The following is a 25,068-nucleotide window of genomic DNA, read 5'->3' as shown; positions in this document are numbered from 1 at the left end:
CAAGAGTCAGCAGATTGTCTTTGCTCAGAAAAAAATCCTGGTTTAGAGTAGACATTACTTGGAATAAGAGAATCTTTTACTGTAAAGTGCTTTGGTCTCGATGATAGCACAGTCTGTGTTCTCTTTATTTCAAAAAATTTGCATGTGTTGTGAAGGCATTCAAATGTTTCTCTGGTGTTTGTTCTGTGACCCTGTTCTAACAGTATATATAAAAAAAAAAAATCCCAGAGAAACAAAACATTTCATTTATGAAACCAATATCATACAGTAATTAGGTACAGATTCTAATCTCTAATGGTCTCAGATAGGAGTATATTTTCTTTCTAAAGAAAGCATAGCCTGGTAAAGCAACAAGCTTTGCTCAATTTGATGGGGTAATTAGTGAATTAGTTGATTATCCTTAGCTGTTATCTTTAAATTTGCTCTGTCTCTTGATTAGGTTGTGAGGAATAGGTGGTGTTAAATGGGAGGCTTGTCCCTAGCAATGAATTTAGCCTACCCTGCAGTGTGAAGATTTCCTACCATGGGATTCCCCAGAGAAGTTGTCTGATAGGCATTTTCTGGGCCTCAGCACTTGCCCATCTTCTTCTCCCTTCTGAGATGAGACAAAGATATGTTGATAACCTGCACCTGCCAACAGGAAATAAGAACAGAAATGAGAATTACTTTTAGGATAAACCTGGCACATTCTCCACAGTGTTCACCCTGATAAGCCTGTGTTAAAACACAGTGGCTGCAAGAGGAATTACCCAAATGTAATGTGATGAAAATACACGAGGCTCCAGAGGCTCCTGCAGTAAGTGCTCCTCAAGTGCTCCTGGATGGGTTGCTCAGGAGCTGAGACCTCAGGGAACACAGCTAGAGCTGAAAGCTGCTAAGCAGATAGGATAATGTTTTTATTGAAAGTAAACTTGAGCCAAATCCTGAAGTCATTCTTTAGATGGCAAGAACCATGGGATTTGTGCCTAAATTAAATTAAAGCTGTAGAGGGTTGTGTCAGATCTTGATCTTTCTGCAATGGCAACTGATACCTAAAATGCAAAGATGATGTAGGATGGAAACAGCAGGACAATCCAGCTGCAGCAGCTGTGAGCTATGAATGAGAGTCAGCATTCCCAGTGTGGAGAGCCTGAGTGGGGTGGGAGAAAGGTGACTTTGTGAGCATTACACAGCACCTCATTTGCTGAAGTAGGTCAGGATGAGGAGGTACAAGGCAAGAGGGCAACGTCAAACAGCACAAACAGATTGGCTTCAGTTCCTGCAGTTGGGTGGGGAGAGGATCCAGAGCAGCACTGCCTGATGAAGCTATGAGGGGTCACTGCCTGCAGGGCTCCATGGCAGATATGCCCTGGGTGTTGGGCAGGATACTGTGATCCTGCTTACCCCCCCCAGCATCAGTTTCTTTCCTGAAGGAGACTGACTTTTTTCCAATCCTTTATCATTCCTGTTTAATTAGATTTCAGGTCCTCAAAGGAACAAATTTTTTTTATCCTGTGTATTTCAGTGGCATGTAGGAGGGCCAGGAACTATTCCTGGTTGAAATTTTTAGGCAGCACCCTCATACAAAGATGTTGAAATTCTTCTCCAGGATTTAGACAGAACTCAAAGGTCTGTGTCTATCTTCTCCTGCGTTGTGCTTTGGGACACAGACTACAATAATGTGCAGTGTTTCCTATCCATATCCCATTAATTCTGCATTAATATTTCCTTGCAAGTTAAAAAGGTGGGAAATATATCATCTTTGCCAAGAAAAGGAATTAGAAAGAAATCCAAAGAGAAGAGCTTGCCTATTTTTATCAGTAGCTGTAGACTTGCTTTCTGAACTGAAGCAAGTCTGGGAGGATCCTATAACAATGTGTAGGATGCTGAATGGACACAGGGGAGGCATTAACATAAAAAAGATGTTGGCTTTTTTTCCCTTCTTAAATGAAGTAGCACCTCACTGATGTTTGCTGCCTACTGCAATACATCCCAGAGGAATCAAAAGTGAATTATCCTCTGTGCTTCTTTGCTGAAATTGACAATTTTTCCTTTCAGTTCTTTTCTGAGGGAGTAAAGCAAAAGACATCCCCACGTCCTGTCTGAGAGCAGGGAGGCAAAGAGTTAACAAACAGTTATCCCAGGTGGCTGAACACTTGAGTCGAAGGGAAAGGCTGGGAACATTCATTGAGCTCCTGCGCTGGTTTCTACCTGCCAGCAGCTCCTGATGCACTCCTGCACAGGGAATAAAGGATGAGCTTGCTCAGAGCACAGGCAGCAGGCATCTCTAGGAGCCCTCGGATGCTGCAGTGAAACCAATGGGCAATGTTCTTTTCCTCATTCTTTAAAAGAGTCTTTTGAAACATCAGGGATGCGCATATGGTCTTTGCTGCTTCCTCTGGTGTTTTCACTTGAATCTCTCACTGGAATATGGATGATGCAAGCACAATTAAATGCCTCAGCCCAGAAAAAGGTAAGGGAAAAATGTTTATTTTAACCACCTTTCTGAGAGAAATTAGTTTTACTGTGAAGTGTAGTTTACAAAGCTTCCTTGGACACTTCTTTAATGTTAATTCAAACTTAAATGCTTTAAAGAAATACAGCAGGTTCTTAAGGGAGCTTTTGCTACCTTTGCTTCCTACTATCACTAAAGCTTAAATAATGAATATATCTCTAATGGCTGTTTCCTCCTGCATAAAGTGTGCAACGAAGGAGTGCACCAGGTATGTTCATGTTCTTTTTCTGCTCGCTTAACTAGCTGCTGTCACCATAAGAAAGGCTTTCTATTTTTAACCAGAGACCTTCTGCTACCCACATTAGAAGAGAGAAAAGAGACTCCAGTACTGTTGTGAGTCAGCTGTATTTTAAAAATTTTTTAAAACAGATTACTTGCTCTGTAGATGTAGTTTCTTTACACCCATCCAACAAGAAGACTGCACAGAATCAGTTGGGGTTGAAGTTGTCCCTGGTGGGATTAAACCAGGGATGAAGTCAGGGAAGTGCCTTGAGCTGGGAAAAGTGTACTGCAGTGTCCTGCATGCTGAACTTGGAGCTCATCCCCCCTGTACTGATAGCTGCTGAAGGAATCGGTGAACTTGAGACCAATTCTCAAAAGCCCAATTTTTATTTTTAAAAGCCTTATTTCCTCGTTGATTTACTCAGGAAAAGCCCAGAGAGAGAAACCCTTCCCTGTGATGTATTTCAATTGACTCCAGTGACTGGTTGCTTGTCTCTATGCATTCTGTATTGTATGCCTGTTAGACTTTTGGTTTTACAGGAGTTATGCAACAAGTAAAGAAGGATGTGTTTGGGCAGAAAAGCTGCTCTGGACACTAATCACACACCTTGGTGTCTTTGGGAAGGCAGAGCAACATCCCTCAGTCCCTGTGTTTTCAACTGATCAATGCTTAGTGCCACATTCCTCAATCCCTTTTGAAGGAAGCACTCCTTAAAGTTCTCTCTTCTTTTCTAAAAATAATTTCTAGATGAAAACTTTACCAAAGTGGAAAAATACTTGGCTCTAACTTGGTGTTTAGGTGTCAGAACCAAACCTCGTACCTGTATCTGTTTTGGCTTCGACATGTCTTTGCTATTAAAATACCACAAATGAGCTCCAGCAATGCCATTCACTGAGAAGAGGACAACAGGTAACTCAGAGTGGTGTGGCTATACCTGTGCAGTCATTCATCACTGCAGCAAATACTACTCCAGTAACTGAAGAAGGATGTGGATGTGAAAATTACAGCAAATTGACTTTAAAAGGTCCCATTCTATAGCAGAACTGTAATTAAAAAAAGAAGAGGGTGACCATAGAATATCACATAGGAAAAGCTTCTACTGTACATAGAAGTTGCAACTGTTTTTTCCATGGTTTTATGACCATTTTGGGAATTTTTTTTATTTATTGATGAAATTAATATCAAATCTAAGAATACTTCTAGGCTGTGATGGATTTAAGGAATCTGAGAAGTATGCAAACTATTCAGGTAAATAATGAGAGAGTCTCCATGTGCATGCATCACAGCAACAGACAAATGTTAACCAATATTTTCTTGGGGATTTGTTAAGAATAAAGCAGAGATGATGAGATGCATTTGTCAATATTGTCAATATTTATTTAAAAAGCAAAAAAGCAGATTTTAAAACTTGGCATAAGAATTTATTTATCTGTACCATATTGCTGGCATAGAGGCTGGAGATTTGGGACCATGGAAGCTTTAATTGAAAAATGTGCTAAATAGGGAGAAACTATTTCCTGGTTTCTGCAAGAACTTTTCTCATTCCAAGGAAAGAATGTGGTTTTCTTAAATCTTCAGAACCTGTAAATCCTCAAGTTTTTGATTGAGTGGGCTGAAGTGGTACATTTATCATAGAATTGAAGAATGGTTTGGGTTGGAAGTGACCTAAAATATTGTCTTGTTTCATCCCCCTACCATGGCAGGGACACCTTCTGCTAATCCAGGTCCAACCCTGTCCAACCTGGCCTTGGACATTTCCAGGGATGGGGCAGCCACAGCTTCTCTGGGCATCCTGTGCTAGGGACTTACCACACTCACAGGGAACAATTCCTTCCCAATATCCCATGTTACCCTGCCCTCCAGCAGGGGAGAGCCTTAACATATTTTTAATGATTGCATTTTCTAACAGAAATGTTTCAGGACTGAAAACCAGAATAGTTTGAAAATGTCATAATGGGACAGCCTGAGTATTCCTGATCCAGTTATTGTTCTCTGAAACCTGATGGACCAGTGTGCATTTGTATTTTAAACAGAGAGGATCCTCAGGGAAGGTGTGATGGAGCAGGAATTGTGTCACCCAAAGTCCTTTTGGCTTCTTCCTACTGGGTTCAGTTTCCAAGTTCTGAAAACAGGAACGAGAGAGAGAGGCTCTCACCTGAGGATCTATCTCCCTGGAGATCATCCAGGTAGCAGTTACCAGGTTTATTCCTTGCTTGCTGTAGGAAACTGCTGAGGCTGAGATTGAATGAATCAGTGTTTGTGATTAAACCGGCTTGGTGTTTTAGCCAGATGGTGTCGTTCTAAGCCAGCGAGTAGAAACACCTGGAAAACAAATGGGGTAACTGAAAAGAGCAGAGATTCCATGGGCTGAAGCCACAGGCTGGGGGTTACATGAAGGTTCTTTTTAAAGGGCTCCACCTTCTTGCTGGCATCTGTAGCATTAAAAAGAAATGGGATTCTCCTCCCACTTAGGTATAAAAGAAGCCGTGATGCAACTGAAGTCAGCCATCCAAGTGTATGGAAGCCTCCAGGAGCCTTCGTAGGTCTATTCAAACAAAGCGAGAGGCACCAACATCCAGGCTCTCAAGGCTTTGATGTTCCAGTGACTTGCTGGAAAAGGGAAAAGAGAGTTCCTTTTTTAACGGGTTCTGGCTGACTAGAAGCTGAGGAGTCATTGATGATCCAAACTATTCCTTGCTCCCAGTAATTCTGAAATGTTCAGCTATCACTAAAGAAACAACTGATACTGTCAGTGCTATTGGGAGAAGAATGGGCTATGTCCTGAAAGAAGCATCTTGTCTGGGAAAATCCTTCAAAAATGTGGCAGTTGGCAAACATCTTCCAGTGGAACAGCTCATGAGATGTGGCTGCAGAATTCCAGCCTCCAAACTGCTACAGACTCCCAGGAACAGCATTTGCACAATGTCTCTCACTGGGAAAGATCAATACTCCAGTTCTCTGGTTCTCCAGCATCATCGCTCCCGATTTTGCCTTTTGCTGAAGATGTTGTTTCTGCTGGTCTAACCTTCAATTAGAGATGGTTTCCAGATGCCTCATCTTCAATTTGATTAAAAAAAAAATAAAAGTAGGGAAAGATTGCAAAGAAAATGTCACGTTAATGTTAAGGGGACAAGTTCAAATTAACTGGGACCATACATGCAGATTGCTGTGATTCATATCCCTTCTGTCCCTGACAATCGTTTGTGTGGGGAATGTAAATCCAGTTGGACTACATGGGAAAGCTTTCCCACTTCAGGGAATTACAGAGGGATAATCAACATTGGCTTCTTCAGGTCTAAAGACATTATGTGGCAGGGAGCAACTAAATTTTCTGGCATGATGTGATTGGACATGGCGTGAATGTGGATCTGCCAGTACTGAACAAAGTCCAGGACCACTGTTAAATGTGGCTCTCTGTAAAATATTTTCCTGAAAGCCCATTTTTCCAGTTTAGCCAGTGAGCTGACACTTTCATCAGCCTTCAAATGCCTGCTTATCTTCTGGCTCTAAGCCCTGGGGAGAAATGAATCTGTCAGGATGCTTTGTTTCAAACTGAGGTGGATATTGGAAACCATAGTAAAAGATAGAAACGCATTTCCTGTAAGAGCCCAGGAGCAATTACTTTACTTCCTGAACATTTACATAACCCCTACTGAATCCTGGACCAAATGAAATTGGGCAATCAACTGTGAAACTGCAGTCCCTGACCTTGCTGTGGGCTCCAGCTCAGCACCCTGCACTCTCTGTGCTGCTTTCTGCTAGTAATCTTCCCCTCAGAGATTACGGCAGGTGGTTCCTGCTCAAAGGAAACCACAATTGTGGTCATCTTTCAAGCTTCCATGAAGACCTGCTATTGGTTTCTGAGATTTACAGGTGCTGGGTTGTCACTAAAGGACATGAAATGATTCGCACGATCATCTCTCAGTGTTAGAACCGGGAAAAAAAGCACTTTATTCTCTGACTCCAATATTTATAGATTCTTGACAATGACCAGGGATTGGATGATTAAGTTACCACCTTCCCAAGCACACTGGTCATGCAAAACATCCATCAAAAGACATTTCTTAGAAGGAATGTGATAAATGACTTATGTTTATAGAACTTTCATGGGAAAATAACTAAAACTATGAAAACATTATCAGAAGGCTTTAAGTTTGAGGGCAACACTGGGTTCTGTTGAGTGATAAGTTTTTGAAAGGTATATTTAAAGAACATTCTCATAAGGCTGTCTCCTGGATGTCAGAAGCTGAGAAAAGCACTGAATGAAGACAGAGACTGAGTTATTCCTAGAGCCGTTGCAGCTCCTTTTTTTCCCATCTTTCATGAAACTGGTCTATATTTGAGGAAATAGGGAGTCTGTCACACATTTCAGAATGTACATGGCACAAAAGGAAGGTCTAGAAGAGTTCTGAATTTATACACATAAAATACATTAAAATTCATCCCAAATACAGAAGTAAAAATTGTGAGTTAAAATCACTTTATGGTGATGCATTTCAGTATCAGGTGTCTTTTCTGAACATCTTTCAAGCTGTCCTGCATTCTTGTGCCCATTTTCCCTTGGATTCTTGAATTCTTAAAGAGGTTTTCCTAGAAGGAGTAGTCATATTGATGGATTGCTCTCCTCCCAACCTGCCTTAATCTCCGTCTCTGTGTTTATGGCCCATGGCACTGAACAGATGGTCAAACACTGGAAGACCCTTAAATGTAAAGGGTTTATGATCTTATTTGATTAAGTGTGTAGGGGCATTTTCTTATATGAGTTGGTGGTTGGAGACAAGGTGACCTTAGAGCACTGTTTATAGTCTTAACATCTTCATTTTATGCTGACATTTTTTTACAACTGACAATTTTTGTTTATAACAGCTTTGCAAGGAAAAGACTTCAACAACTCAGGTCACAAAGCCTGTTCTCAATTAAAATAATTGCATCATTTTTTTCCAGATGAGCCCAAAAGAACTAAACATCATGGCAGAAGGCCATGTAATTGTCATTAAATTAGTGCTGTTGTTGCTAATGGGTCCCCATTCCACAAACACTCCTTCAAGTGAATGAAGTAGTTTAAGGGATTTCACAACTGGTTCATTTTAATAATGGGACTTTCTAAACAGTTTTGGGGAGCTCTGGGAATGTTCATGGTTGTGGTTGCCTAAAGTGGCTGTCCCAGGGCTTGCCTACTGTGAATTCCAGCATGGAAAGGAGTGCCAGGAAAATGTGATGTTACAGTCTCTCCCAGTGGAATCAGTGCCTTGTCAATGGATGGATACTGAAGACAGATGTAATGCAGACAAGCTAAATAACTTGATGAATATGCTCTGAGTCAGTGCACAAATGTTACACTTGGAGGCCTGGTGGGTGAGACACAGTGGCCATAGAATAACCTGAATTCCACTCAGTCCAGACAAGATGTGTGGTGCTAATCTCAAAGGGGGATTACTGTGCTTAGAGGTGCTGTCCAGATGGTCAGGCAGGCTCTGCCTGTGCCCATGGCAGAGGCTGGCAGAGTGGAGCTGGGTTAGAATTAGGGAAAAGGCAGCTTATGCACAGTTGGGATAAGGTTGTGGTCCAGCAGGTGCTTTGGCCTTTCTGAGCAAAAACCATCTGAATGTGATTGATCTAGTCAATTCTTAATAAAACTAACACAGAATTTTTTAGTTGAAAGACAAAACCAGTAAATGTAACAGTGAATGTCTTTTCTCCATCAGCATCTGCTCCCCAAATCCCTCTTCTTGGGAAGAGCCCACACTAAAAATGTGGGCAGCTGTTGTATACAGACACAGCTGTGAAAAAGCAGATGGTGCATTGGAAACACAAAGGCAAATTACTCCAGCAGAGAGAAGAGAAACTACAGCTGAGCTGGCTGGTCTGGCTGCACAGTTCATGCTGCTTTAGACCTTTTGGAAGCAGCATTTCTGGGGAAAAGGGAAGAAATATAAATCACATGTTTAGTAGTAGTGAATGAGCATCATTCACCTTTGGTTCATCAAGTCATCTCTTGCTGCTTGTGTTTGTGCCCATGTATGTGGGGTTTTGAACCTTTACCATAACTGAGAATGTTCCTGACTTGTATTTAGTGATGTGCACTTTAATGAGACATATTTGATTTGGTATTTCAGAAACATCTTTGTATTTAGTGCTTCAGAAGGCACTAACAGTCTGACTAACTCCAAGGAAGGTCTTGGGCTGGGATAGCTAAGATGTAGCTGTAAATAGGATTTTGCAGTTTTTACAGGGTGTTTTGCCTGGGGTTTAGAGCTGAAAGTGCAATGGGAAGGGTAAAAGTAAATGAGAGAGAGGTGTGTCAGAAGGTACTGATATCTTCAGTTTCCTCCTTGTATTTTATGACTGTGTTGTTGGTTGGCAATAATTTTCTTTTTATTCTACACCCATGTGGAGCAAGATTTCCCTGGGTGGGAAGTGGGAAATGGAAATACCTGTATCAAAGTTCTTCTGTGTATCACTAATAGCTACCCATGAGTGGCTCACTCTTTTAGAATCAGCCTCTTGTGATGAGGTCAGTTTGTTAATCTGGTAAAATGGGTCTGTAGAGTGTCCATGCAAAGGTAAACAGAGTGCATGGCTGGGAAGTCACAGCTCTAATCCTGGTGGATTTGCAGGTCAAATACACTGCCAGCTCTGTAACATTTAATGTCTTTGGCAGTCAGGATATTGAAATTTTTAGTTGTCTTTTTCTACTTTGAGGGCTACAGCTGTTTCCCTACGTATTACATAACTGTTCACAGTTTTCCTATCCCTTAGCAAATGAATCCCTCCATCCTGAAGAACTGCATTAGTGATAAACCCATTTGTCTCAGGAGGATCTTCATCCCATTCCCTTTTCTCCATCTTCCAAATCATATGTGTGTTGTACTCCTGAGTCTTCCTCAGACGTTTTTTCTGAGGGATGGAGTCTGGCTCCTCTGCCACTCTCGAAGTGAATTTCTTCCTCTGCAAGACTTTGACATTCCAGCATTGATCAAGTGTTCTGAGTTCCATTTTTAGCTAAGCCACAGGCCAGCCTGGAGACTCAGACATTGCTGGTTTTAAAATCTGTTTCGTGGCATGAAAAACCTCTGTTACACTCAGATAATAGTAAGTTCCTGAAGTGCTGTGGAAAGAAGTCTTTAATCTCCCTGTTGTGTCAGGTGAGCAAGATTTCTCTAAGGATGTCAAGTGAGGCAAGAATAGAAACCTGTTTCAGTAGGCTTAGATCCTAAGTCCTCAGCTCAGTGTGCTTAAGGGTTGGGAGAGGGATTGTGTCCAGTTTAACCCTTCATTATTCCCTGTTGTTTTTCCATGCTGTTATCCAGTACCCAGCATAATAAATGGAGGAGCCTTCTGAAAGATTTAATTTTTCTGTTTCCATGATGACTTTCTTAGGAGGCCTGAAGGGATGTATAGACAGTGTCAACTGAAATTATTTAAATTAACCTTCTCTGTGTGCTGTTAGGATTAAAAATCTAACTTGAACTTGAATATTGTAATAGTTATTTTCCAGTGTTATAAATCATTGGCATTTCTCTCTACTCAAATAAAACCAAATCCACATTTGAAGCCCTGCTTGTGCAGAATTCTAATTCTGAACCATTAAACCAATATCTTGAGCAATGCTGCAATGGGAGTTACATTTCACTCTTTTCCTCCTTTCCCTTTATCCCCAGGTTGATAACACATAAATGGTGTATGCAGACTCTAGGATGTCCTGGCAGAATTGGTATTTGAATTTTGAAGGGAATACCTCTAGCATTCTGTGCCAGCCACTGATTTTGTTGCATATACAGCCTGGAAAACTGCAAGGAAACCTGATGAGTACTGCAAGAGGGAAAAAAAGGAGCTAAACAGCTGCAATACTTTTGGTTTATGCAAAAGTTTGCCTTAACTCTGTCTCCTTGTAATTGCCAGCCTCAAAGTTTAGTTCTCTCTCCTTCCCTGTGAGGTACAGCAGTGACATTCTTGCCATTTAAGGTGTTATTTCTTAAGCATGGACATTACATAAAGATGTTTATGGGTTTATTTAAGTAATTCAGAGAATCAGGTGTTAGAGAAGGCAACAAAACTCATAGGTCCCAGCTCTCATACTGGCCCACACTTCACGTGAAGAAAGGATTAGGATCTTTTGAACAAAGTTTCCTTTGTTCTTCCCTTCAGGGCAGAGTTTTATGTGGGATGCATATATCCTTCTAAGCATTTTACGTGAGAAGTTGCTCTTTCCCTGATGACAGTTTGCAGTTATCTCACTAAATTGCTCTTGAAAGATGTCTTAGGAGGGTGGAAGGCTGTGGTTGAAGTGTTTGAATAAATAGTGGCAAGAGCATACATAGCACCACTGCCTCCCGTGGTGCAGACCCAGTTTGGTTCCAGTTTGGAATTAATCTGTGGTTAAAACTCTGAGTGAAGCCCAGTATAAGAGCTCTGGGCATAGGTGGTGAAATAAGCAACTTGTAATTGAGAGTGAATCATCTCCAGAATTAACCACTCCAAATCTTTTTTCAAACTGTGGAAGGAAGAGTAGGAAGCACTTAATGAATGTGTTTTTAAATGAGCAATTTGTGTTTAGCTCATCAGGGTAGAAGCATATGAGGCTTCTTGTACAGATCACAGATGGCAAGAGAGAGATTGTCTATTGTACTTAAAACTTAATGTAGCTTAAGTGGTTGTGATAACCTAAGTGACTGTATTTGGAGTTCAATGGGTGCATTTCAAATGGGATGAGGTAGCGACTTAGTGCTTTTTAAAAATTAATCCTCACCTGGTTTTATCTGTCAGTCTTGGAGCTCTTTCAGTGCTCCTTGTTCTGTTACAGCAGTTCTGGGCACAGGAGCTTCCTGGTTGTGCCCTAAGCAAGATCTGCTATGGCGGCGTCAGCTTGCGAAGACATCCATAAATAGACTGTGAGATGGAAAGATACTGGGGAAGAAAGAGAAGAAGGAAGAAGAGGAAGAAAAGGAGATGAAGATGAAGAAGAGAAGCAGAAGAAGGAGGAGAAGAAGACTGCAGTTTTTTGAAACCTTTTTTTTTTTCAGCTGTAATGTGTCACCTAAATCCCTTGACTGGATAGGGCAGGAGCACGGCTTTAGGATTAGAGCGTATGATGGATTTAGGATTTGAAGCAAACATGTGTTGCTGTGTTTCTCTTGTATCTAGTTTTTTCTGCCTAGAGAGAAATGTTCTTTCTTTTATCAGAAATGTCCATTAAAATAGTGAGGAGAACCTTCGGAGAAGAAAAGAAGATTGGCACAATGATATTTTGAAATGCTGTATGAGAAGAAAATGTGATTATCCTTTTTTTTCCAGCCCTGGAGACTGAAGAGCTTATGCACCTGGGCAGATCCACAGTGAAAGGCAAGAGTGGCTCAGGAGGGCAGAGAGGAGAATGGATTGTGCTGTTAACTGTGCATTATTTACTGCAGGGGACGTTGTTAGTTGTTTTTGAAGAGCAGGTAGAGCCCCAGAAAGAGTGGGACCTACAAATCTGTTTGTAACCAAAGAAAGGAAAGGGTTTTCTCTTTGTGGGAATTGCTGTCAGGAGGAGGAAGCAGTGGAGGAGCCAACAACTATAAACTGCTGTAATGTCTTGATGATGCTGAGCAGTTGGTAAAGAACCAAAGGAAAAAGAGAAACAGCAGGAGGAAAGGAATATCATCAGGTGGTCTTGCTGTCCAGAAATGGTTTCATCTACATGCCAATTGCCTTATGGTCCATCATGTGTCTTCTTTAAAACCTTGAACTGAAGCCCACCCAATTCTCCAAAGTACTCCCAGGTACATCACAATAAAAAGGATTTGATTGGGATTTTAATGTTCTAAATCTGGACTGTGAAAGAAGCCTAAATTTGCTGAGAAACTGTTCTGAAACAATCTGAAAAATACCACTGGATTTTGGAAATCAACAGCTATTTTCTATTTTTCTGAAAATATTCTATTACATGGAAAATGTGTACTACAGAATCTTGATACCTCCTAAGGCCATCAGTGCTTGTTTTCAGTCCAGCTCAGATATGGATATCTCAAAATCTCCCTTGCTTCAAAATAAGTTCTCAGTGGCCCGTCTGGCTGAAGACTTCTTCTGGGTTGGTGGTAGCATCGTTGCTTCTCCAAAATGGAAAATTGGCCACTTTGGTAAGATGCTGAATCCTTGCATTGAATGAAATGGTGGCATCTTTAAATCTTTTATGTTGGTATCTTAGTTAGTGGCACCTTTGTTTAGCAGCACTGTTGGGAGCAGAAAAGAAGGAAGGACTTGAGGCAGCCCTGGTCAGATGTGATGTTGCTTGGTTGGTAGTGCAGTTCCTTTTGTCTTCAGCAAGCCCCCACTTAAAATTTCATGATTGATTTATGTTCTTCAGGACAAGGTAGAGCAAAGTTGTACATTTTGACATGTGCTGACCTTTTTAAATATTCTGTTGCATAGGCTGTCTCCTCCTTACCCACAGCAAGACAGGTTTGCTATCTGCCGGTATTGTACACCTCCTAACTCTTTAATTTTATTTGTAGTTTAGAGTTTTAAAAATGAGCATTTGGAAGTATCTCTGCTGTCTTCACCCACACCAGGCCACTGGACTGTTTAGAGGTTGTTTTCTGAATACTGATACACAAAACTCTCAAGCTTCACTGGCTCTGTGAGAAGGATCCCCTTTGGGTGCTCATAGCAACCTTTTGTTTAAATAGCTAATAGACCCAGAAAACCTAATTAGAGATGGCCACAAAAAACAGATGTTCTAGTAAAAGCACTTTAGTAACGATCTTCTTGAGCCACTTCTACATGTCCAGTGAGGATATCTGCAGCTTTGACCAGAACCACCCATTCCCTTGGAGCATTTTTTTGTCCTTTTTGTCTGTCAGCTTCATCGATCAAAGACTTTTTTTAGCAAGAAAGTTCGACACACAGATAGCTTAGAAAATACTGGGAATTTTTGCAGAGGTTGAGAAACACCATCCAACTCTGCTTCTTCATTTCCCTGTGTGCAGGTGGCTGGTGGAAGGATGGAGAGCTGACAAAATGACCTTGAGTCAAGCCCCTAATTTCCACAGGGTTAAGAGCATCTCTTCTCCCATTAACACCTCATTTATTAGGGATTATGTGCTTTAAGGATGGGTTCAGTCTTCCATCATCTCTTGTACACAGTAAACACTGTCTCAGCCATTGCTGGCAGAATTATAGAGAAATGTTCTTTTTCAAAGACACTTCCAGATTTTTTTGGCCAATGAGCAGAACAGTAGATAGTCCTGGACTTCAGTGAAGCTTGAGCCACTGAGAGCCAACAAGGGAGAGAAAGCTGTGCTAGGAATAAGATGGCTGGTTTAAAAGGTGAGAGGGACCTGTTCATTAGGCTGGAGGGATGCAAAATGAAACAAATTAAGAGTAATGAGTTTAAATGTGATCTGTTTTTTTAACTGGATCCAGTGTAGTGATGCAAGTGAGCCTGGTGTACCTTGGCCAGGAACCACAGACAGTTCACAGCCAGGACTGGCAAAACATCTTCTGGACTGTTCAGCTGGACAGAACTTCCAACACACTCTGCTGGATATATTATGTATTTGGATATATTACATATTTTATATCATTATATTAATATATTGATTTTTAAAAATATTTTATGCCTCCTGTCTAGAAAGAAAGTGATATTCCTGGCAGGAATAGTTGGAGCCAGTCAACTCTTTGGTTTATGTATTGATGAGCCACTTATAGCTGTGAAACCATTTCCAGTGAGACTTTAAAAAAATGGGACAGTCATTATGTCTTCAATGGGTTGGCAGTGCTGAATGTGTGACAAGTGTAGGGGTCCTCTGTGTGTGGGAAAGCTGTTTTGGTTTGGTGATATTTTAAGGAAACAGCTTGCCCTTCTGCTGCACATGTACTGGGTGGTTTCTCTGGGCTCACAAACATCTTCTGGATGCCCTGGAGAGAAATGAGCTGCTGAAATCTGTTTTCCTGTCCTGATGTTGTTTAGGAGGGTGGTTGTTGTGGCACACAATTAGGATTCACCCCTCCAGGATCTGTTCATGGGGCAGAACTCAGCAAAGGGCTTTGATGCTCCCTGCTCACTGTCCCTAAGCCTGGCTGGGGCTAAGGTGTGTGACACAACCTGGGGCTGCCTTGGACCCAGGGATGTAAATCTTTTGACAAAGCTGATCCATGTACAAAAATACTCAATGACTCAATCTCCTGACTTCTTTTCATCCCCACATGCTAAAATACTCCCACTCCTTCACACATTTATATCAAAATCGGAGACTTCTAAAAGATAATAATGTTACTGAACCATAAATAATTAATTTGCAGACACTAGAACATCTTTCTAACAATAGGCATGAAATTGGTCTCCTTTTTTCCCCCTTGTTTCAGGACAAATTGTAGGGTTTATGGTTTGTGTAGTTTTGCTATTTATTGTTACTTTAACACTTTGTATAGTAAATATAAATGTTATTAAGAAGCATGAAAAATTAGCATGAGTCTTTTTGCTGCATCAGTCCAGTGTGGAACTGGATGTTCCATGTTTCTATTCCCTGCTCTGCTCTGCTCTGACAGTGCTCTGTGCTGCAGTACAGAGATCCATCTTCTCTCCATGATTTTTTTGTCCAGATGCAAATTGAGGCAACTCATTAGATTAGAAGAGAGCTGAACATAAGCTGATATCTGAAAAAAAAAAAAAAGGAACTAATGAAGTGCAAAACAGAAAAGCTGTAATTCAGACTTAATTGAAGATAGTTAAGAGCCATTTCTTCAAAAACCCAATTCATTGCAAGACTGGGGGATTTTTATTTGAAGTATAGAAATGAATCCTTAAAGAAGGAATGTGAACAGTGGCAAGAGAAGCAGTTCTACTTCTCAGCAGTGTACCCTGTTCACATGCTGGGAAAGACTTCAGAGAAAAAACATTTCATTTTCTGTTTGATATAAGTACCACTAGAATTTAGTTTTTGTTGTTTTTTTTTTCCTTCCAATCTCTATAGTGCTCTAAACTTTCAGTCCCACAGAGAGGGGGATGTGTGTGAGTGCCGCACACAGGGACAGATGTGGAGGTGTTCCTGCTCCATCTCCTGCCCCTTGCCTGGGTTGGGCAGGGGTGCCCCCATCAAACACCTCTGCATTCCCTTGGAATTTTCCTTCCCACTGCATTGTCAGGATCCAGAGAAGCTGCTGCTCTGACACAGGAAGGAAGAGATTTCTTGTGCCCTCCTTTCCCTGTGTCACCAGCCCCAGAAAGATGGCAACACTGTAATCCTGGGGCTGGTCATGCATCACCAGAGCTCAGTGCAGATGAACTGGAACTGCAGCAGGCAGATGTGAGGTGCTGAGGGTGGCTTTGGGTGAGAAATCCTGCAACAAAATAAACAGCAGCATTGAAAAAGCAATCCGAGGATGCTCATTAAAATTTTAACAGCAGTGAACATATTCCTACTTCATGCAAAAGCAAAGTAAATGTGTGTTGCAGAAAGTGTAATTTTATTTTGATGCTTCTTCATTATGTTCTGCTTTGTAACAAGTGTGATCTTTGATACTCTTCCATTTCTACTCTTCTCATCTCTTCCCAGTAAGATTATTTACTGTATAACTCCCAAGAAGGAAGTTGGAAATTTAATGTGATTTGAAGTGTGTGTGATTAGTGTTCAGAGAAACTCTTTTATAGCTGTTTTGACCGAATTTTTTTTTTTCAGAAAATCCTATAAACCTTGTGAAATTAAAATAAGTTCAAACTTCTCATAATTCTTATCTTAGTAAATCTGAGAAATATTTATCTTCTTCTGAATTGGAATGAAAGCAGATATTGAAAAGATTTAGTGTATGGGAGAGGGCTGGGCTGAGTTTGGATCCGATGTTGCAGTGGATTCCAGTGCTGTTTCTGGCACAGCACTTGCCTTTATGGCTGATACCTGCTGAATATTGATTTTCTCTAAAGGTATCTGTGACTGAAGCCAAGGGTCCAGCTTTAAGAAGTAAAATGTTACACAAGGGATTATCTAGCTCTCAATTCCATACCTCTCCATGAATATTTTATTAACATGGACAATGAGCTATACAGAACTGTGCCTTTAAATTAAAATTTTCTTGTACTATAGTGGTCTGCTTTCAAATTAATCTATTTTGCTGAACCTTTTCCAGAGTGAATTAATTTACTTTTTTGAACATGAGCTCTAAAGCATAGGGACATCAAAGCTTTTCCCCATTTCTTTTTACTTACCTTGCTTTTGCTTTTGCCTGAAAGTTGGACTTGAATCACCCCAAAAATTTTTGTTGGTGTTGATGAATTTTGGAATACATGGAATCAGTGTTTTCATTTGGACACTTTGTCATCTTTAATCTTGATGGCAAAAGATTGATAAAAGGCACCTGACCTCAGAATCTCCTTGCATTTATTTATGAACTAGAATGTGTGTTGCATTTATTAATTTTCATTCTTCAATCCAGAATCTCAATAGTAATTTTCCCTTCTCATCTCTAGGTCTGAAAAAAAAATGCTGAACATGGTAATAGTTTTCATTTTACTTAAACAGCTCAGGCAGAAAGTCAGAGGAAAATCAGGTCACCGGCTCTGCTCTGTCATTTCAGGGGAAATAAATGGGAGACTTGGCAGAAAATGTGAGTCTGCGTTTATTCCTGGGACAGAGCCAGCTGCTGACAGTTGGATTGAAGTTGTTGAGCTTAGTCCTTGCAGCAGCTGGATTTCAGAACAAGGTCCCAACCTGACTCCCAGGGGCTTCCAGTGCCAGAACCCTGGTTTGGCAGCAGCTCTCCAGGGAAGGGCAGGATCCCTGCAGAGGCAGAGCAGACCCTTGGAGAAAGCCTTTCCCAACACTTGTGGCTTTTAAGGCCACTGCCTGCACTGCCTGGGATGTTGCCAAGCCCACAGGAATGGAACAGGTCCTGAGGCCCAGAGACAAAGTACAACACAGGTGAGGGGTCTCCTGCTAGGAAAATATGGGGTTGAGGGTTTTGAAAGATGAAAAATCTGTGAGGTTCTTGATAAGCAAATCTATAGGATCAGTGACTTAATCCATAGAAGCAGTGGGACCTTATGGGCCAAGGATTCCAGTTTCCAGATGAAATTTCATCCTGTGTCCAGCACAAGGTTTACATGTTGTAGGAGCTCAGATTTGAGATGGTCTCGAGAAAGGTACCTTGTGCTGGTTCCAACATATGAGCATTCCATATAAATTAATATGGGAATAGAAATTTTCACATTTACACGTAAGTCCACAGTCACCAAGAATCTTTCTGACTTTTTGATCTTAATACCTGACCTCTTATATCAGACACTACAGGAAAGCTTGTCCTTTGACTTGAACTGTTCATTTGGCAGCTGCTTGGTGTGTTTTCTTCCTGTAAAGGTGATTCCAAAGGGAGCAAGGTCTGATACACTGTTCTCTCTTCATTCCTCTCCTCAGTGGAAAGATGTATGAGCTCCATGCAAGCAGGCACCCAGATGATCAAACTCCGCGGTGGCTCCAAGGGGCTGGTCCGCTTCTACTACTTGGATGACCATAGGTCATGCATTCGCTGGAGACCCTCTCGGAAGAATGAGAAAGCCAAAAGTGAGTGTCAGCCACAGAACATCCCCTCCGACCCTTCCTGGGGCCTTGCCCTCTTGTAAACAAATGAGAATGAAGGGTCTGGCTCAATGAGAGGTGTTGTACTTGACTTTAAAGGGCAGTAAATGATTTTATGATGAATTTATGAAGTTGAAGTTGCTGTGATTGGCTGTGTAGGTTGCAGGGGTGTAGTGCGTTGTAAATGAGTTGGAGGCAACCCCTGTGCGAACTGGTCCCTGCAGTGTGAGCTTTGGGCTTTGCTTTCCTGGGATTTTTCTGTGAGATGAATGCATCTGCCCAGCCCAGGGCATGCTCACAGCCATTAATGAGCTGCACTTCTGTCACTGCAGTTTCCATTGACTCCATCCAGGAGGTGTGTGAGGGGAAGCAGTCGGAGATCTTCCAGCGCTATGCCGACGGCAGCTTTGATCCCAATTGCTGCTTCAGCATCTACTACGGGGACCACATGGAATCCCTGGATTTGGTGTCCTCCAGTGCTGAGGAAGCACGGACCTGGATCACAGGGCTGAAGTACCTGATGGCAGGGATCAGTGATGAGGACAGCCTCTCCAAACGCCAAAGGACCAGAGACCAATATCCTTCCTGTGATGCCAGGGAGCTTTCCCAGCAGCAGAGAGCTATGGATAAACTCAGGATTCCTTACAGTATTTGCTTTGCTACAAGTAAACACTAGGCTTAGAGCTTCAAAACAGTTCCCATTGTATTCCCTGTTTCCAGAGACAGAGTTCCTGAAGAGGATTGTTCTGGGCAATATTTGGAGATGAGTGACTGCAGTGGACTGAAAATCACACAGGTATATTCTTAGTCTCAGTCCCAGTGTAAAACCATCCATCCCTTTAATTTGGTGATGTAACACTGACATTCACTCAGAAGTTTTTTTTCTGTGTTGTCAAATAGGCACAGAGTACATGTGGCATGTTGAACACAGTAAGTCTAGAAGCTGTTACTGAGCTAACATGAGTAGAGTTAGATATTAGCTTGACCTTTCATTCCCAGTCTCATTTGCAGTGTTTCCTAATGTGAAAAAAATCATATATCCATGATGTTCAGTAATAGCCTTCAATACTCCCTGCTGTTCCTTAACTCCTGTTCAATGTGGTTGAAGCAGACATTTGACGAGGCAGATAAAAATGGGGATGGCAGCCTGAGTATTAGTGAAGTGCTCCAGCTCATGCACAAACTGAATGTGAACCTACCCCGACAGAAAGTCAAGCAAATGTTTAAGGTAAGGAAAAAAAATTTTTTTTTCCTGAAAAAGCAAGGATTGAACACAAAACTGAGTAGGAGAGATTGCAAATACTTCAGCAGCTGGTTTGTTTCCACTCTACTGAGAGATACTACACAGTCCATTTGGTAAACTGGAAAGAGCTCCAGAAACACGTCACAGATAAATTGTTATGAACAGAAAAAGTAAACACACCAGGTACCTTCTGGTGTTACATAACATGAAAACACACAGTACCAAGATTACTCTTTTGCTATACCTTTTTGATCAGAAACTCAGTCATATTTCCTCCTCCAGTTATGTTCTCTCTAATAAATATTATCTAATAAAGTATCCAATATCCTATGATAGCTGGTAGTAATAAAATATCCAGCCTGCAAACTTCTGTATCTGTCAGATTTTTGCACTGCTAAGAACTGTTTGTTTGACATTGCATTCTGCTGACCTTGGCCCAATTTAGTGAGCAACAATGGAGACGTGTAGCTTTTGTTATCAAAAGCCTTTATGTGAAATCCCTGATGATTTTTTCTTTACTTGCAAAATTAGTATTTTTCCAGATCTTATTAGTTTATTGCCATGGATTTAATATATATCCTCTCAAATCCTGGATATAAAATTAATTTCAAGATGACTTGGGCTCCAGTGATTTTCTGAAGATGTGAGTGGGTAATTCTGTCAGGCACACACATGTTGTTGGAGGGTACCTTGTCTTGATTGCCATAGACAGAAGAAATCCTTCTGCAGGGTTCCCTATAGAAAAATTAAAACCTTCAAATTTGTTTTTTGGCTCCTGCACTGATGTATCCATGGGAGAGACACAAAGCTGTGCAGAGGATTCCTGTGACAAGGCTGATAGATCAATTGGTTCTAGCAGCCACATCAGGCAACTTCAACCTGCATTTAATTTGAGTGCTTCATTCTCATGCAGGGGTTTGTTTATTTAAAATTGGTGCAGGCAGTTGGGTTCCTGACTGTCTCATTGCTGTGTGCTGCAGGAGGCTGACACAGATGACAACCAGGGCACACTGGACTTTGAGGAGTTCTCTGCCTTCTACAAGATGATGTCGACGCGGCGTGATCTGTACCTGCTGATGCTTACCTACAGCAACCACAAAGACTACCTGGACACAGATGACCTGAAACGCTTCTTGGAGACTGAACAGAAGGTAAGCCCAAGCCAGGTGCAGAATTCCAGCTGTGTGCCTTCCTGCTTTGCCATTGGGAATGAATTCTCTTTTAAAAGGGGTGGGGACTTCGGTGCAGTGTGTGTGAAAAACAGACAGATGTCTCTTTGTTTTCATCTGTAGGCTGGCAGGACTATTTCTTGAATCTTCTTGCTCCCAGTACCTTTTTTTTTCCTGTAGGCTATTTCAGTGTGCCCCAAAATATAATCTCTAGAATTGCTTTATTTTTTCATGTGCTTCCCTTGAACAATCCCATCAGCATCTGTCTGTTCCCAGAATTCAGTACCTCGGAGCAAAGCTGGTGTTCCTGGCTCTGCTTGTGACCTAGTACACAGCCCATGATGAAACTCTGAATTACGTTGTCACACTATTTTAGTGTGTAAACTGAAAAATTATCTTTCAAAGAGCAGTTGAGAGGATGATTAATGTATAGGAGAGTTTTTGAAACACATTGTAGTACCTGAGAAATTTTCTTTGAGTGATGTAAGTCCAGTGCTGCAGGAACAAATGCTTTGATTTATCTTTGCCCTTTCCCTCTCATGGTCTCCTCTGAAGTTTCATGCCTGTAAGTCATAAATGTCCCTGAGTAGTTTCAATCATCGTCCATGAAAGGAATAAAAAATCCACCACTCTGGCAGTTATCTTCTTAGATAAATGGGGTGTGTTTCCATTTCATTGGTCAATTGATCCTCCAGATGGTGAGGGAAAAATGAACACTCACCACAGGACACAAATCAACTCAGCTAATTACTGATATGGCCAAATCCTGTCTGCAGGGCTTCTCTCACTTGCCAGCCTTTCTCATACAACATGGACAGGGAAAACATCTTTATTCCATTCCAGGAAAACCTGGTGTTCCAGAGCTTTATCTTTAGAACCCAGTATCGTTAATGTTCAAATCCAGAGTTAGAGGTTTTTGTCTTCTTCTTTTACTTTTATTTATTAGGTTTTAAATTACTCTCAGAAAAGGCATTGATCTTGTAGCAGATGTGCTGGTGGTTTCATTTTCTCCCAGGCGAAGATTCTGTGTTGCTAAATTGATGGTCACTTTATTGCATGCTGATGACAAGGGCTGTGTTTTCATGCCATGTACAGCATCTAATAGAAAGGATTTTCTGGATCATTCAGGACAGGAATGTTAAATAATATCAGGATAATAGAAAATACAACAACAGTTAATAGCAGGAGTATTAATTGTGTTAAAATTAAGTTACTAAAACATAGCATTATGTAAAAAAAGTTACAGCTCAACATGGCCCTGGTTTCATAAATGACAACATTTACAGACATATATTTACCTTTGTACTCTTTTCTTTTTTAGTTGAGAATGCAAAGCAACCTTGAAGTTAGCAGATTTCCTGAGAACATTATGTCCTGATTCTCTGTTTCCCTGCTACTAACAGATTTTTCTGACTGCTGCATAAAGATGAGCCATTTTCTTGTTTTATTTTAAAGTAAAAAACCCTTTGATAATGCAAACTAATCCTCTAATCCTACAAGAGAAGAAATCTCATTGGTTTGTGACAAAGCTCGTTGTGTTTGGATGCTCTGTGGTGACTAACAAAAGATCTGACCTACAAAGCAGAACTCTGCCATCAGGCAGCTGCCAATAGCACAGAAACTTTACACAGAGCACTCCCTTTCTGATCTGACCTGACACTGATTGACAGGAGTGAGAATCCCACTTGGGAACTGGAAATCCTGAGTCCCACTATGGGTAATCTGCCCAATTGTTGGACTGGAGACAGAGAAGAGAGCTCAGAGAAGCTGTGATTAATAGTCTACACTGCATTTTTGCTGCTTTTACAGATGACAAATGTGACTAAAGAATATTGCCTGGAAATCATCAGCAAGTTTGAGCCATGCCCAGAGAACAAGAAGGAGGGAGCCCTGGGAATTGATGGTAAGCTGTCTGGTGCAGCTTTTGTGGGGAAAAGGGAACTATCTCAATGCTCAGGAGAATATTGCTGCTGCTTGCAGAATATATTGCTGTAGAATTTTATCATGTTGTATAGAGTATGTTTCCAGTCATTTTGATTTCTTTTTTAATATCTACCATTTACTGAGGAACCTAATGGGAAATCAGATCTCTTTGAAGGAGTTTTGAAAGGTAAATATGATGAAGCAGCAGTCATTGAAAGTCAGCTGGAACTGGAGGTGTCTCTATTTGTGCGTTTGGAAAACATAGTTGAATTTAGTTGCATCATTCCTGCTGGTATTTTTGGAAATCATTTAAGTCTTAATATAAGAGGAATGGTGTGATCCAGAGTAAATGTCTGAGTGGGATGATAAATGAAATTGGTCCTCCCTTCCTGACCTTTGCTGCTGAAGCCTTCTCTCTAAATATATCAATGCTGTACCACCAGGCTGGTAGCTGTTATTTTGGGGACTGTAAGTCCTTTCCCCTAAACAGTAAATCTTCAGGCAGATCTTATTGACTCCAAGAAGGGAGTACATTCCTCAGGAATTAGGTTCTGTGCAAAAGCTCTTGGACCTTTAGAAAATCAGTCTTGTCCATTTCTGTGGGCGTGTTGTCATCCTGAAAAGTGGCAGAACAGAAGTTGTTTGGTTTCCTGCAGGAAGAAGTGGGTACAGTGTGTAAGGTGGCTGTTTAGGATGGGTCAAGGTCTGTTCTACATCCAGACTAAATTTTCAATTTATTGTAAAGCTTATGCTAATGCCAGTGAGGGAGCAGATGATATTCTTTTAATTTTCTGGTCTTTACAGGCAGTTGCAATCACGTTAATAATGAATAAGCAAGTTCATTATCTTGCCTTCCTCATACTTGCAAAAGTAAGAGTAGGTTTTTCAAACTATTGGAAGTTTCCATAGAGAAAAACAATAATAATAAAGAACCAACAAAAAAACCAACAAAACAATAACAAATAATAACAAACAAAAAACAACAAAAAGCAATGCCAATAATAATAATAATAATAATAATAATATACACACAGTTATATATATTATAATTATATAATTATATATAATCATATATAATAATTAATAATATAATTAATAATATATTCATATTATATACTATATATTATATAGTGTATATAATTATATATATTGTGTAATTGTATATATATATATATATATATATACACAATTGCTTTGCCTCAGAATGGATGATAAAGTCTGATTACAGACTTTATGGGTTAGGATAAGAGAGAGTCCAGCATGGTGACATTTTGCTGGTGCCTGCTACAGAGCTCCTGATCAGGGGGAAGCAGCAAGTGAGGTCCTTTGGAGACAATTGGAAAAAGCTTTGTGACCTTAACCCCTCCAGTAACTTGCTGGAAGTGCAGCAGAACAGAACAGACCTGATCTAGAGCTTAATTAATGCAGGAGATTTCTGGTAACATCCAAACAGAGGTGACTGAGGAGCTGACGGGCACGCTGCTGGGCTGGTGCTGACAAAGGAGGAAGAGCTGCTTAAAAATCATAAATCTGTGTCTGCATGTACATCATGTATGAACATGTATGTGCACACACACAGAGGAGTTATTCCTCTCTTGTCTTTGTGTGGAGTTGAGACATTAGATGTCTCCTGACTCCCAGAAGACAAGTCCAGTGTTGCCCTGGGGACTGAAATGCAACAGCCATGGAAATTGAAGCTGCCTGTTTATTCCTCAAATTGATACAGCCCAGACAGGAGCATCCTGCCCACACTTGGCTGCATTCCAATAGTAGGTAAATAACAGTACAGTGTTCTTTGTCTTTTCATATTCATTCATGTGCCTGTACTGCCTTGTGTCCTGATCTGTGCTGGCTTTTGTCATGGAGCACCTTGGACTGGCCTGTGACAATGGGCTCATTCACAGTCTTGCAAAGAAACCCTTTACCTTTGTCTGCTGATCAGAGACACCGTGCCAGTGCAAATTCCCTGAGTGGGACCACTGCAATACTGTGTGACCGCTGCCAGGACCTTCCTTCATTCCTGTTCCTTCCTTGTAGGACTAATAAATCCAATTAGTCTGAACTCATTACAACCATCATGACATCATGTTTTAACAAGAGCTTAAAGCAAACGATGGTGTTGTTGCAGCAGCTGCCCTCCCACTGCTGTGTGGAATTAATCTTGCAGCAGCTGATTGGTTTGCAGGAAGAACTGATTACCTGCCATGAGTGGCTGGCTGTGTGTTTGCTGACACACTGTGCTCTATTTTCCACAGTGGTTGTTCTGCCTTGGCTTATCTTTTGTTTTCACCTTGGCTCTAGCACTGATTTGCTCATTGCTCATTGTATGTGCTCAAGGAGACTTCCATATTCAGCTGGGCTGAGTTGAATTCCCTGGCACTGTGTCCCAGTGTATTGTTCAAAAATCTTGGCTGCTATTTGTGTTTATCAGCTCTTTTCCTTTAATAAAACTTCCATCAACACAAAAT

At 41.0% G+C, this 25,068-nt stretch overlaps 1 protein-coding gene across 1 annotated transcript in view; it reads left to right on the top strand.

Annotated features, from left to right (window-relative positions):
- PLCH2 (phospholipase C eta 2) overlaps positions 1-25,068 on the top strand; it is an 80,075-nt gene that overhangs the window by 31,266 nt on the left and 23,741 nt on the right. Inside the window, exons 7-11 of the mRNA XM_088066486.1 lie at positions 18,104-18,250; positions 18,598-18,841; positions 19,364-19,493; positions 20,489-20,659; positions 22,487-22,580. Coding sequence (XP_087922612.1) covers positions 18,104-18,250; positions 18,598-18,841; positions 19,364-19,493; positions 20,489-20,659; positions 22,487-22,580 — 786 coding nt within the window. The remainder of the gene's footprint in view (positions 1-18,103; positions 18,251-18,597; positions 18,842-19,363; positions 19,494-20,488; positions 20,660-22,486; positions 22,581-25,068) is intronic.

This window comes from Pseudopodoces humilis, chromosome 24, assembly GCF_049639895.1.
Source record: "Pseudopodoces humilis isolate 2021_Gansu_Grassland_sample_001 chromosome 24, ASM4963989v1, whole genome shotgun sequence".
Classification (NCBI taxonomy): domain Eukaryota; kingdom Metazoa; phylum Chordata; class Aves; order Passeriformes; family Paridae; genus Pseudopodoces; species Pseudopodoces humilis.
Note: the sequence above shows the minus strand (reverse complement) of the source record. Positions and strands in the feature narration are given on the sequence as shown.